Genomic DNA, 12,169 nt, shown 5'->3' with positions numbered 1-12,169 from the left:
TGGCTTATAGTCATGGGTATGCTCCACAGTGACACGAGTTCGAATCTCCCAGCCTTATCCGATGCGTGTGGTTTACCGGGGGGGGAGGGATGCGTGTGGTTTGCATCCATACTAGGGAATAGTCCCGCCTTAAAAATTGGAGTGGGATACCCTATGTCATAAATAAATTAATTAAAAAAAAAAAAAAAAAAAAGAAGAGAAGGAAATATATCTTCGTAAAGATGATCATAACCCGTCATATTTGGTGACCTATGCAAACATGTGGAAACCCTCCCCCTTCTGCTCTTCATTCCTCTTCTTCACATGCAGTTCATCTTTAAATCTTTCTTCATCTATGAATGGTCGTATGTGCATGTATCACTGAAAACAGATATAATTGTTTAACACAAAATCCATCCACCAATTATATTAGTTACGCAAGTGTAGGTGTAATGAAAAGGCTTTGATTCCTACCCAAACTAAAATGCTTAAAAGCCTACGCTTTCTCTCATTTCCAAGCATTGCAATGTCTCTATTTTCACAACAAAAGCGAAGAATATCTTTCTCTTTATTAAAGGAAAAGCCTCCCCTTTAGAAACCAAAACTCTTCAAAAACCATACCTAAGCCCTCCTGGCAGTACTCTCATTTCTTCAATGACACATGAACTTGCCTTTGTCCACACTCAAGACGTAAGAAAGATAGGAAAGCAATACTAAACCAAAAACCTTTGTTTTTTTCCCGGGGAAGATCGAACAGTGATCAACAATGTCGACCCCTCAGCCGGTCGTGGTTTACCCACACTCTGTCTCAACGCAGCCTTCTGCCCATTCCAAGGGCTCATTGGGTCCAGTTTTCTTAATTCTGGCCATTATAACAGTTCTAGCAATGCTCGCTTGCTTCCTCGGCAAGCTCTGTGGACGTCGTTTCATTCGCACAAATGCCACAAAAGACCACAGTTTCCACCCTAAACATGACGTGGAAAACGGGTTCAACAAAAGCATGCAGAGGAGCAAACCAGCAGGCCACCGAGAAATCAAAGCCAAACCAGCTGAAAATGGAGGAAACAGAGGAGATGCCAAAGTAACTCAAAGAGAACGCAAACCTGCTGAAAATGGAGACGCTAAGCCAAGTACATGATGAAAAAAAAAAAACAAGAATTCCCATATCATACAATTATCTGCAGTTCTTTCTGGAAAAAGTTTTTTCTTCTGGGTTGCTTGTCTCTCTAGTATATCGTAGCCTTTTATGACATGTAATATTAACTACTAAGATTATGGAAACAAGGAATTTAAGCATGGTTTCGAACAATCAATCATCCACTGGATCTTCCGGGGCCTCATCTTCCTTGCGTTTGATGGTGATCACAGGGCAATGTGCATGCTTTACACAAAATTCACTCACAGTTCCCACAAACACCCTGCGAATAAATGCACAAATTACTTAGTAGCACTGCAAATATTTGTACCAGAAAGAAAAATCAACAGCCAATGTTCCTGCTGAGTTGGGATCGAAATTGATATATTAGCTCTTCCACAGCTATTGTTTCTAAATTTGCAGACAATCACATTAGCAAATGATCTAGATGATGCAATGTTTGGAAAAAGCTAAATGATAGCTGCTCTCTGTGCAGGAATAAGTGCCGGAAAAAAGAAACTGTTTGGCCATGTCTGGCTGCCAGGAATTTTTTTTTCATGATAAATCGGTGTCTCACAAGTGGTGAGAGAGGGGTAGGGCAGTGGGAGGAGAGATTTGAAAGGGCACGATTTAGAAGAGCCTAATAAGTGGCTAAAAATCAGGAAAAAGATAATCAGATTTTGAGTAGAATTTTTTGTTTCAGGATTTTTTGCCTCTTCTCATCACCGGAGACCTAGTTTCCTGTTTTTTGTTTCCTAATTTTTAGCCACTTCACCCTCATCTCCACTTGGACCCTGATTTATCATGAAGAATATTCATGGTAGCCAAACGTGCCCTTTATGTGTGCTCCATGATAAACTAAGGCAGTCACCAAATAAATGAAAGGATGTGATGGACATAGGGAACACATATTTATGTGTGCTGTGTGCAAATATTTATGTCCAAGATAAACAACAGAAACAATCAGCAAAAGAACAGAAAAATTGATTTTTTACCACCCTAATTGTATAATTGCAGGGTTGCAGGGTTGTCTCTGTTTTCTTGGTTTGTATCTGTGTCTTTGTACTTGAGGGGGGACCTTCTCAGTCTTCATTTTAATGAATTCTGTTACCATTTTTTTTTTAAAAAGAAGCAAAAGAAAAAAAAAAGTAACAAACAAAAGATAATAAACATAAGCAAGAGAATCAAAGCTCTCACGACCCATAGCAGTTAGTATTTACTGTCACCGTTAGCAGTAGGTGTTGAATCACAAGCCATTGCTCTCACATCCAAGCATACAAAAATTAAGCATAGTAGCCTCGAGCATTTTCGTGATGCAAAAGTGATGGTTCTTGCAATACAATTTCAAGTTGCGGTTAATGAGAATTGTTGGGGGAGGATGAAATGGCTTCTAAACTTACTGGCCTACAAATACATATTATTCAGTAGTATAACCCGATTTGTGTGACTAAATACATACTTCATACATACTATAACCCAATTTGTTAAGTTTAGACATCAGGATCAACCCCTAGATGAATTATAAGTTGGCTAAACCTACAAAAACATATTGTGCCTCTGGCCAGATCAAAAATATTTTCAAGGGTCTAAACTCTAAAGCAATAGGATGCTTACATTCTTGCAGAGCAAAATTGTGGGAATTTCCATGCAACAGTAAGTTGCCATTTGAATGAGCAGTAATGATACATTGGAGCGAGCCCATATAAACATTTCAACTATAAATCAACGCCATTCAAAAAAAAAAAAAACACTATAAATCAATATAAAAAATCATGCATTGGAATAAACAAATTATAAATAGAAAAGATAATGGGAGGCCGGAAGGGTCCTTGTTGCTTCAGTTGAAGTAATGGAGTCGTTATGGAAGAGTGTCATGTTAAATAACCCTCATACAAATTTCAAATCGTGTAATTGTCCTTGGGATCTTTTCTAGGTATTGTTGAGACTGAGAAAGAGGCTGTCTTATCTCAATTTAATTAATGAGATGATTATGAATATGGGAGCAAATTTTGTGGCGTGACATAAAGAATATAGATTCACACAATGAAAAATGAAGACAAATTTCCCCTCATGAGGTTTTTGTATTTCATTGACATATATCAGGAGAGATGGGCACAACTATCCACAATTAATGGTCGTTAATTCCAATTCCTAAAAGAAAACACCTATGCAATTCCGTTGGCATTTTATTGGTCGTTAATTCCAATTCCAATTCCGTTGGCATTTTATTTAATATTGAGATCGGAGCTATCGTCTCTTGAGCATATTGATGAATATCTCCCACAACCATTATATCCATAGTAATTGTAATGACATGTGTGTGTGTGTGTGTGTGTGTGTGTGTGTGTGTGTGTGTGTGTGTGTATATATATATATATAGAGAGAGAGAGAGAGAGATACTGGATGTAAAGCTCTGCTCAACAAATGGACAGAGGGTCCGCTGTCAATTCAAAATGACAAACATGGATTAGCCATGATGACCTGTTAACCATTTCTCCACAACTGAGGCTACTGTAACGCTTATATAATCCGTGATGTCCTGATGATAGATCAGATTTGAACATGGTAACCCCCATATCATAACCTCTAGAAACATTAAGTTCAATGGAGGATACCCGATTAACAGAATTTCAATGAAAAGGAACAAGAGATTTTCAGTAAAACCAAGTTTATCTTAAATATCTTGAAAGACAACTCCAAATGCTTATCTTAATTGATCTTGGTTGCAAGATCAGTGCGTTCAAATGTATATTTATTTCAATAACTAGAAAGGAAACCCCGGAAGTCTATTTATACATTTTCAGGTGCGTAGCAATTGCCAGAATTGACCAATCAAGACCCCTCCAAGGATTTCTAGGAGGCGGTTAAGAGGCCCTAGTTGCGCTCAGCCTACTGATATTGAGTTGACTCAGTTGTTTGTCTCGGTTCACAAAAAGTGGATCCCCGAGATTTGGTCTCAGAACCTCCCCTTATGGTTTAGAAGAGATTGAGAGATCTGAACGTGGAGAATGTAGGGTAGTAAAGGAGAGTGAAGAGAAGTGGAAGTTTTCAAACAGGTGAGATTGATAAACAAGTACATACCTAGGATTTTCGAAGAAGAAATATAAAAGTAATAGATCCAGGGGTGTTGAAGGGGAGGAAATAATGAATGGACAGATCTACGGCTTTAGAAGAGGAAATAGATAACAGAGAAATCTACAGTTTTTGGAGATGTGGAATAGAGAAGAAAATGGATTGAAGAACTGTTTGATGGCTCGAGAGATATTCTTTGATTTGGATCTTACTAGCTTGATACAGTGTAAAATCTGGTTGAAGTATATGTTTTTCACATGTGGTAGAAGCAAAGAAAAGAGAAGAAAATAGAGAGGGCAGCCAAGCAGGGAAAGGGAGTGGGAACTGTTTCATCAACTTCAAATGATAACTTTACATTATCTTATACACACAGATATCAAAGAATAAAATACCCATAATGAAGGGGAACTATTCACCGTACAAAAGGTTACAAAAGACTAATACAGTTAAGAGTCACAAACGCTGCACCTTTTTCTTTTACCACATAACAAGTCATTATACTGAAAGCGTGCAATTGTGCATTGTGTATATCCAATACCAAGATAATAAACAATCAAAACTCGGTTTCTAATGCATTTTCAACAGCATGCAGAATTGTGGTACAAATAAGGGAACAAAGAAATAATGGAAGGAGTAGCAAATGAGAACACATGCTCCAACCATACCTTTGAAAAGGACCAAGCCCACGATTGCCGACAACCAAAATATCTGGACGAACTCTCTTCACCTCATTGCAGATAACTTCCTTTGGATCCCCTTTCTTGATCCATGCTTCGCAAGGAATCTACCAACAATCACATAATATTGAAAAGTTAAGATACGCCATAAAATGGCATTTAGCTAAGAAGAAAATATTAGAAACAAAAATAAGAGAGGAGAAAATAAGCCTGAGTGTTGGTGGAAGTTTTTCAGTACCCCAATTTGATGACAGCGTCCGACAAAGTATTCCAGCAAGTGAAGCCCTCGTATCTTGTCTCTCCGTCTCATATCTCGGAAATCTTCAGGTGACGCGTAAATGCTATCCATGTCATCAAATCCTAGACCAATAGAACAAAACATTAAAATATGCCAGTCAGTAAATTTTCACATTTCCAGGTATCACAAGAAAGCTACAGCATCCACAGTATGGAACTTGTTCCAAGGAGATGTGACTACTAAATAAATTTGGCCTGAGGACAAGCTGTCAGTCCAACAAGACTGACAAAATACTCACCCTCTGAGACTCAATAACTTATGGTGCAGTCAATTCACAGGCAGTTCTAAGTATTTCGACGACCTAATGCACAACATGGAATCAGATAAAATCTGACGCTGCATCGCTTCCCCTTGTTTTGATGTTTTCTTTTGTGTCATCCAAAACCTAGATAGTCAATTCAAAGAACACTTTGTAAAGCCATCTTTCAAATCATGCAGTCCTTTGACAGGCTTCCCATGATAAACCCATACATAATATCATATACTACCATTGCTCTGTGGGGCAGTAACATTGATTTCCATATAAGGATTGCAGTAGCAAAATTTTCGATGCAGCTCAACAAGGGACTGAAACTTAAAACCCGTAGAGATAAAAAGAAGATAAAAGAATTAGGTCGAACAGTACCTAACTTAATTGTTGTTCTGAAAACAGACTATAGAAAACATGCTGCGGCAGCCAAGGAATAGAGCACGCACAAACACACACACACACGCGCGCGCGCACAAATTAAGTTAGGTTCTGACAACAGTTCCTATCTTAATTGTTGTTCTGAGAGAGAAGGAGAGGGAGAGAGATAGATCTATTTGAGTTTGGACCCAACTCCTACTTAGGCTCAAACTTGATTCTAACTCAAGCTTACCCTTCAACTTTAACAAATCATTGCTGTACTCATACGAAAAACAAAAATCATAAAAGTTAAAGCACTCCAAATTCTGATTATAATCCACGACTGCCTAAAACTCCAACTAGAATGCATAAAAATCAAGAAAAAACAATACAATTATCACGAACAAAAGCCGGCAGGGAGTGCAAAATTTTGGTCTGTGGAGTGGGGGGGGGGGGGGAGAGAGAGAGAGAGGGGGGATTATCCCATGCCATATTCGCTGACAAAGCTCAGGCCCAGCTTATCATTACACCAAGACTATACAAATTTGAAAGCCACATACTGGATTAAATTTGATGTGGTGCTATAAAATGCATGACGTATCAACCTCTGATGTTTTCATACCAATCAGCGTCGCTAATTCCCATAGTTGTCACATATGTTGCGATTGGTGTTCAATTGTCATTTTGGAATGGAATGTTTAGACATTCCACCAGTTTTGGAGTTCCATTTAAGAAAAAGAAGCGGAAAATTTTTTAAAATTCTGAAAGTTAAAAATTACAAGAAAATATAAGAATACCAAAAAAATATGGAAAAACAAGAATAAATATTTTACTAGACTTCAATCGAAAATCAATAATGTGACTGCGTAAGTATCATTTATATAATTTACACGACGAGAGGGTTTTTCTATTGTTGAACCCCACTCACCCCTATCCAGTCAGAATATTTTTCAACCAATTGGCACTTACAGGCATTTAACTTTTTTACGAGAAACAATCAATAATATAAAAAATAAAATAATCAGAACTGACCACAACAAAGCCAGAACAAGGGGAACATAGGCCGGTACATTCTAGAGTAGGTTATTTTCCCGTTTCATTAGTGGAACAAAATATAAGTGTCCCCTGAAAATAGTAGCACTTGTACAGCATGAAAATATCCATTTATTTATGCATGGACCACAGCACATTTAATTGAAAAAATAGAAATATATCAATGGCACAGCAACAACTCTGCTAAAACATTGCACTACGGAAACTGGACTTAAAGTCCTCGTGGAGTTCAACAAAACAAACTGAGAAGATTGTGTATTTCAGCATGTAATTACCTATAGTTTGCGAATTATATGAAGCAATTAGCATTTTAATGGGATCTCTATAAAAGTTTAGAAAAAACTACAAAATGAAACAAACAGCTCAAGCAATCATGCTTCTTGTGATGCAATCTGATGTGCATAGACATGCAACTGGAGTCCAGTGACAACAAAGAATCAGTAAGGAACAATAAATATTGCAGCTAAATGATAGAAGGGCTTGTTTCTTTTTAAAGGCCATTTCTCCACAATGGTAGCAGAGCGCTAAGTTCCCACAGACCCTGCTTTCCTAAGTAACTCATCGCATTATTTTCCCCTAAAAGAACATTTTCATATCCACTTGCTCCTATATCCCCCTCCAGCTTGATGTGGATGCCACCAGTGAAGAGATTCTGACTGCTCACTTCCTGATTTTCTCAGTTTCTAATCCACAACAGAGTACAAATATTGTTATCAAGAGTTTATTAGCTACGGTATCAAGATAAGTTTAAAAATTAGATATTTCTATTGAGATAATATCGGGAAATTATCATGAATATATAAGTAATTAAAATTATATAATTCTAAAATAATAAAACATATTTAATTCAAACTTACGTGTAAAATATTAAAAATGTATTTATCACAATAAGTTCATTTATTAAGATATTATCGTGATAATATCATTTAAAATACCTATAAATTGAAAGTATCAGACATAATTGTCATAGTGATCCTCACTAGATCCTTGCTCCTCCCTTCTGCTTTAAAGGACACATGGACAACCTCTTCTTTGTCGGCCTCCTACCTAAACTGAAATACTACATTGTGAAATCTCTTGGCTCTTACATTATTTAAAACTCCTTCACTCCGATGCTATATCTCTTGGCAGAGACCCCTATATCTATATACTTGATGAAAAATCAAATGCATTTATATTCCAGCATATTTCAGCAAGTCCCTGTTCGTTAAGATTATGAAAACCGATTGCAAGTGCCAAACCGATTGCTGGACTCAAAATACGTTTAAATTTGAGTCCATTAATAGGTGTAGCACTCACAATCGGCTCTCATAATCTTAAACAAACAGGGCCTAAGTGTAATGTTATCCCACATAAGTCATGACTTAATTCTATACTAGCACTTCCCCTATCTAAAGGAGCCAATGCCCCTTGTTACCATATCATTGAAAAATGCAGTCAGCTTCCCAGGTTCGCTAAGTTACAGTGTCTTCTTTAAGTATATCAAACTCGGCTGAATTCAAGGACGCCCAAGTCTCTATTCATCGTCCGTTTGTTTATCACCATCCATTTGTTTACTATGTAAATTGGGCAGCAATGCTAGTTCTATTACTTTTGTTATGCTGCTTTATCAATCCCTCTGTGTTTGTCTGTCTAATTTTGTATCCTAACAATATCTTAGAGATATGTAGCTCCATTGACAGTTCTTCCCTACACTCCATCAAGTTACCCTATGGAGTAACCAACACTGTTCAACTCCAGTCATCAAGATCCTGATATGAAATGCAACTATAGCAAACTGGCATGATGCTTTACTGCCACCACCATGCCACCCCATCCGAATCACATAAAAAGTACCTTAGAGTCCACATTTGTTATATCCCCACATTATCATAACGTCTTTGTTGCATTTGTAGTTTTTTCTTTGTGGTTCTTGTTGTAACCACAATGCAGTGAATAATATCCTTCTTTCAGTCAGAGCTTACCCATCTCCAAAAGAAAAACTAAATGTTTGCATGGATGATACAGATTATTTTATGGATAAGCAGTGTATATATATTATGGTTCACACATTTTTGTTCGTGGCATCCAATTGAAAAAACGCATCATGCAATATCCATCAGTCTTAGAGGATATTTAAACCCATAATTAAGTCTCCCTATTGCATTGGGACCAGGTTTAGTAGTCTTTGTACAACCAAATGATAGTCCACTTCAACCTTCTGATTGGAACAGGTCTTGTGGGAGTGGATTGGCTAACCCCACTGGACGAACAATACTAGACATCAGATCAATCACCTACAAACAGATGGTCCAATGAAACTGAACAGCGCAGGCAAAAGCCTATAAATTGCACTATGAAGATGACCCGATTAGCGTTACATCTGTTGGAAATCTTATGAGTTTTAAAAATTTTGATTCAAAATTTATTATTGATATTTAACTCACTTAATTTTTTTTTTGTTTTGAAATGGTTTTTTGTGACTAATCAGTTGACCATATTTAACATTTTTGTGTGGACTTTTAAGAGTGTTTCAAAACATGTCGCTACACTATATAATGTCTTATATTAGAGAGTATTCCCTATCCCTTTTTTTGGATGGTAGTATTCCCTATCTTGTTAGACATGGGAAAACGATGATTATCTCCTTGTTTTAGAGGTCATCTTTCTCCATGCGCAAGTAGCAAATCATGTTTGTCTCGATCAGTGTGTGCAAGCCACCAAGGAAGTCTGATTGAGCAGAGACAGTATATTCGTAATGTGTCTCAAATTTATTTTTATTTTTTTTTTGAATGATGTCTCAACCTCTTTCTCGTCCACATTTTTCTTGCTTTTGCTTCGTATTTATTTTCATTCATAAAATAGGATCAATTTAATTTTAACTTCTATTTTGGCACACAATATCTGGGAAGTGGCCCACCCAAGGTGGCCCCACTCGATCACATTTTGTGTGTGTGTGTGTGTGTGTGTGTGAGAGAGAGAGGGGGGGGGGGGGGGGGGGAGATTTTGCATACGGATTGTGTGTGAGAGAGAGAGGGGGGGGGGGGAGATTTTGCATACGGATCCCCAAGTTACAAAGAAAAACCTAAAACCACAAATCAACCAATGCTTGCAATTCGATCCCCTAATTACAAAGAAAACCCTAGAAATGCAAAGGAATTAATTCTTGCGTGTAAATCCCCTAATTTGGGAAGAAAACACTTAAAATGCATATCAATCAATTCATCTGTAACCCTAAATTACGGAAGAATAAAGGAGAAAAAAAAGAAGAAGAAGAAGAACCTAACAATAAAAAAAAATCCTTTCCCTTAATAACGAAGAAATGCATAGGAATCAATTGTTGCGTGTAAATCCCTTAATCAATCAAATTCATATCTAACCCTAAATTATAGAAGAATAAAGAAAAGAAGAAGACCCTAACAATAAAAATTAAAAAAAAAAAAACTAACAGGATGCATACCATCCTCATCGGGGACCTGGACGTGAAGGAAGAGGAGGGTGAAAGCAGAAGTGTTGGTGCGTATGATCTTGGTGAGGGTCCATTCGAATGCCCAGCTACTGCTAATGGAGGGATGAGGGTATCCCTTCAATGATGACTCGTTCACCCCCATCATTATCCGAGTCGCCCCTTCTTCCGATTCCACTCTACCTCCTTCCATCTCTCTCTCTGCGTACACTCTAAGCTGACCTGAAACTGCATTTTATAAGCTGTCTTCAGTGTGGGATTTCTACGTGTTCCTGCTGACGTGCACTCTCACTGACACGCCATCGGGAAATGATATTTCCACCCCTTTTTCCAAACATTCCTTAACCTCATGGATATTTTCCCCCGTTTAACTTTTATGAAGGGGTGGAGAAACAACCGTCAACTCCAAAAGCATAAAAGTTAACGATTTCTGTTAAAAGGGGGGCGGGAGAGAATATCAGTCCCCTATTTTGGGTTCATTCCAATGGGGCAGGGATAAAATAATCCTTTATTTGTAGTTGTTCAAATGGGGGTAAATAGGGTTAAATAGGGGGTTGGGGAATTTTATTAAAATAATTTGTCATTATCTCATAAAAAGGAAAGCGTTAAAGTCTGGCCACAATGACGCTAACAACGCGCATAATCCTACAGGTCATCAACCAAAATACACTTATCTCATTAAAATAATAAAACTAGAAATATTCCTTCCAAAATGAGTAAAATACAAATTAGGGGTGCAACTTGGGTCGGGCTCTACCCGAACACGATGGGTTCAACTCCATTTTCGCTCGGGTTGGGTTAGGGTTGAGGCCTTGGCAACCCGAACCCAACATCCGTCCTGTGAGATAATTTTATCATGATTATATTAAGATTATGTTTTTTTCTTGTTTTTTTTTGTTTGGCAATAGATGAACCCAAACCCAAGCCGGCTCAACCGGACATGATTTTGAGGCGGGTTGGGTTAGGGTTGACCATCCTCAACCCGAACCTCGAGTTGGATTGGGTTAGGGTTGAGGGAATGCTATCTCGGGTTGGGTTAGGGTTGGCCTCAACCCGACAAAATACAAATATCTCATGAAATAAAAGCAAAATACCCTTATCTCTTGGAAAATGACCAAAATATCCTATCTCAAAGAAAATAAACAAAATAAGCCTATCTGACACAAACACCCTTATCTCATAAAAATAACCACCATTTTTGGACTATCTAGGTAAAAAATTCGTGGAAAAAATCCATTAAAAAATATGTTCCATAGAAATAGAAATTCCAAGTCCAATATGAAATTTTCTTTAAAATGGGAAAAGTTTGCATTTTGGAAAAATTATTCCATAAAAAATGAATTAGCCAAAATTTTCCAAAATATAAAATTTTCCAAAATACAAAATTTTCCGTAGATCTAGATAGCCCTCAAGAACCTTGTCTACACCCTTCTATAGTCCTACTAAATGATGGCCCTGTATTTGGAAGTTGTAACACTTGGAATTTGAATGAAATCTCCTTATGATGGAACCAAGCCACTCAAGATATGATCATACAGCTCCCTATTCCTTATCACCCAATTCAAGATAATTTGCCGTGGAGATACACCAAGGAGAGTGTGACCTTACTAACTTTCTCATCACTCCATAAATCCTAACCTTGCATTTGGAAGTTGAAATGTCAACCAAGGGTGACGGTTTTCCTTTGTCCGGCCTGATCCTACAGAAAAACTGTGTTCTATCTGTCGAGAACTAGCTCAATTAGATTCAGGCATTTACTATCATGACAAGGCCTTCAAAATTTGTACTCTTTTACTTCTCCAACCTCAATCCCCAAATTAACTTTTTTTAAAAGCAGCAGCTTTAGCTTATTCAAACCTGGATGATAATATTCAAAAGCTACATGAGCAGCTTTAGCTTATTC

The 12,169-nt window shown here is 37.5% G+C and overlaps 1 protein-coding gene across 1 annotated transcript; it reads right to left on the bottom strand.

The window, feature by feature from the left end:
* Positions 1–1,053: 1,053 nt before the first annotated feature.
* LOC143884438 (Adenine nucleotide alpha hydrolases-like superfamily protein) lies at positions 1,054–10,498 on the bottom strand. Its single transcript, XM_077388008.1, has 4 exons — positions 10,261–10,498; positions 5,102–5,223; positions 4,852–4,970; positions 1,054–1,397 (listed from the first exon to the last, which is right to left on the bottom strand). Exons 1-4 carry the CDS (start codon positions 10,457–10,459, stop codon positions 1,289–1,291), a joined length of 549 nt encoding a protein of 182 aa, XP_077244123.1. The 5' UTR covers positions 10,460–10,498; the 3' UTR covers positions 1,054–1,288.
* Positions 10,499–12,169: the final 1,671 nt, after the last annotated feature.

This window comes from Tasmannia lanceolata, unplaced genomic scaffold (genome assembly GCF_043159265.1).
Source record: "Tasmannia lanceolata isolate RefF3 unplaced genomic scaffold, GAP_Taslan_0.1 ptg000008l, whole genome shotgun sequence".
In the NCBI taxonomy this organism is placed as follows: domain Eukaryota; kingdom Viridiplantae; phylum Streptophyta; class Magnoliopsida; order Canellales; family Winteraceae; genus Tasmannia; species Tasmannia lanceolata.
The sequence above is the reverse complement of the archived record's forward strand: the minus strand, read 5'-3'. Positions and strand labels throughout refer to the sequence as shown.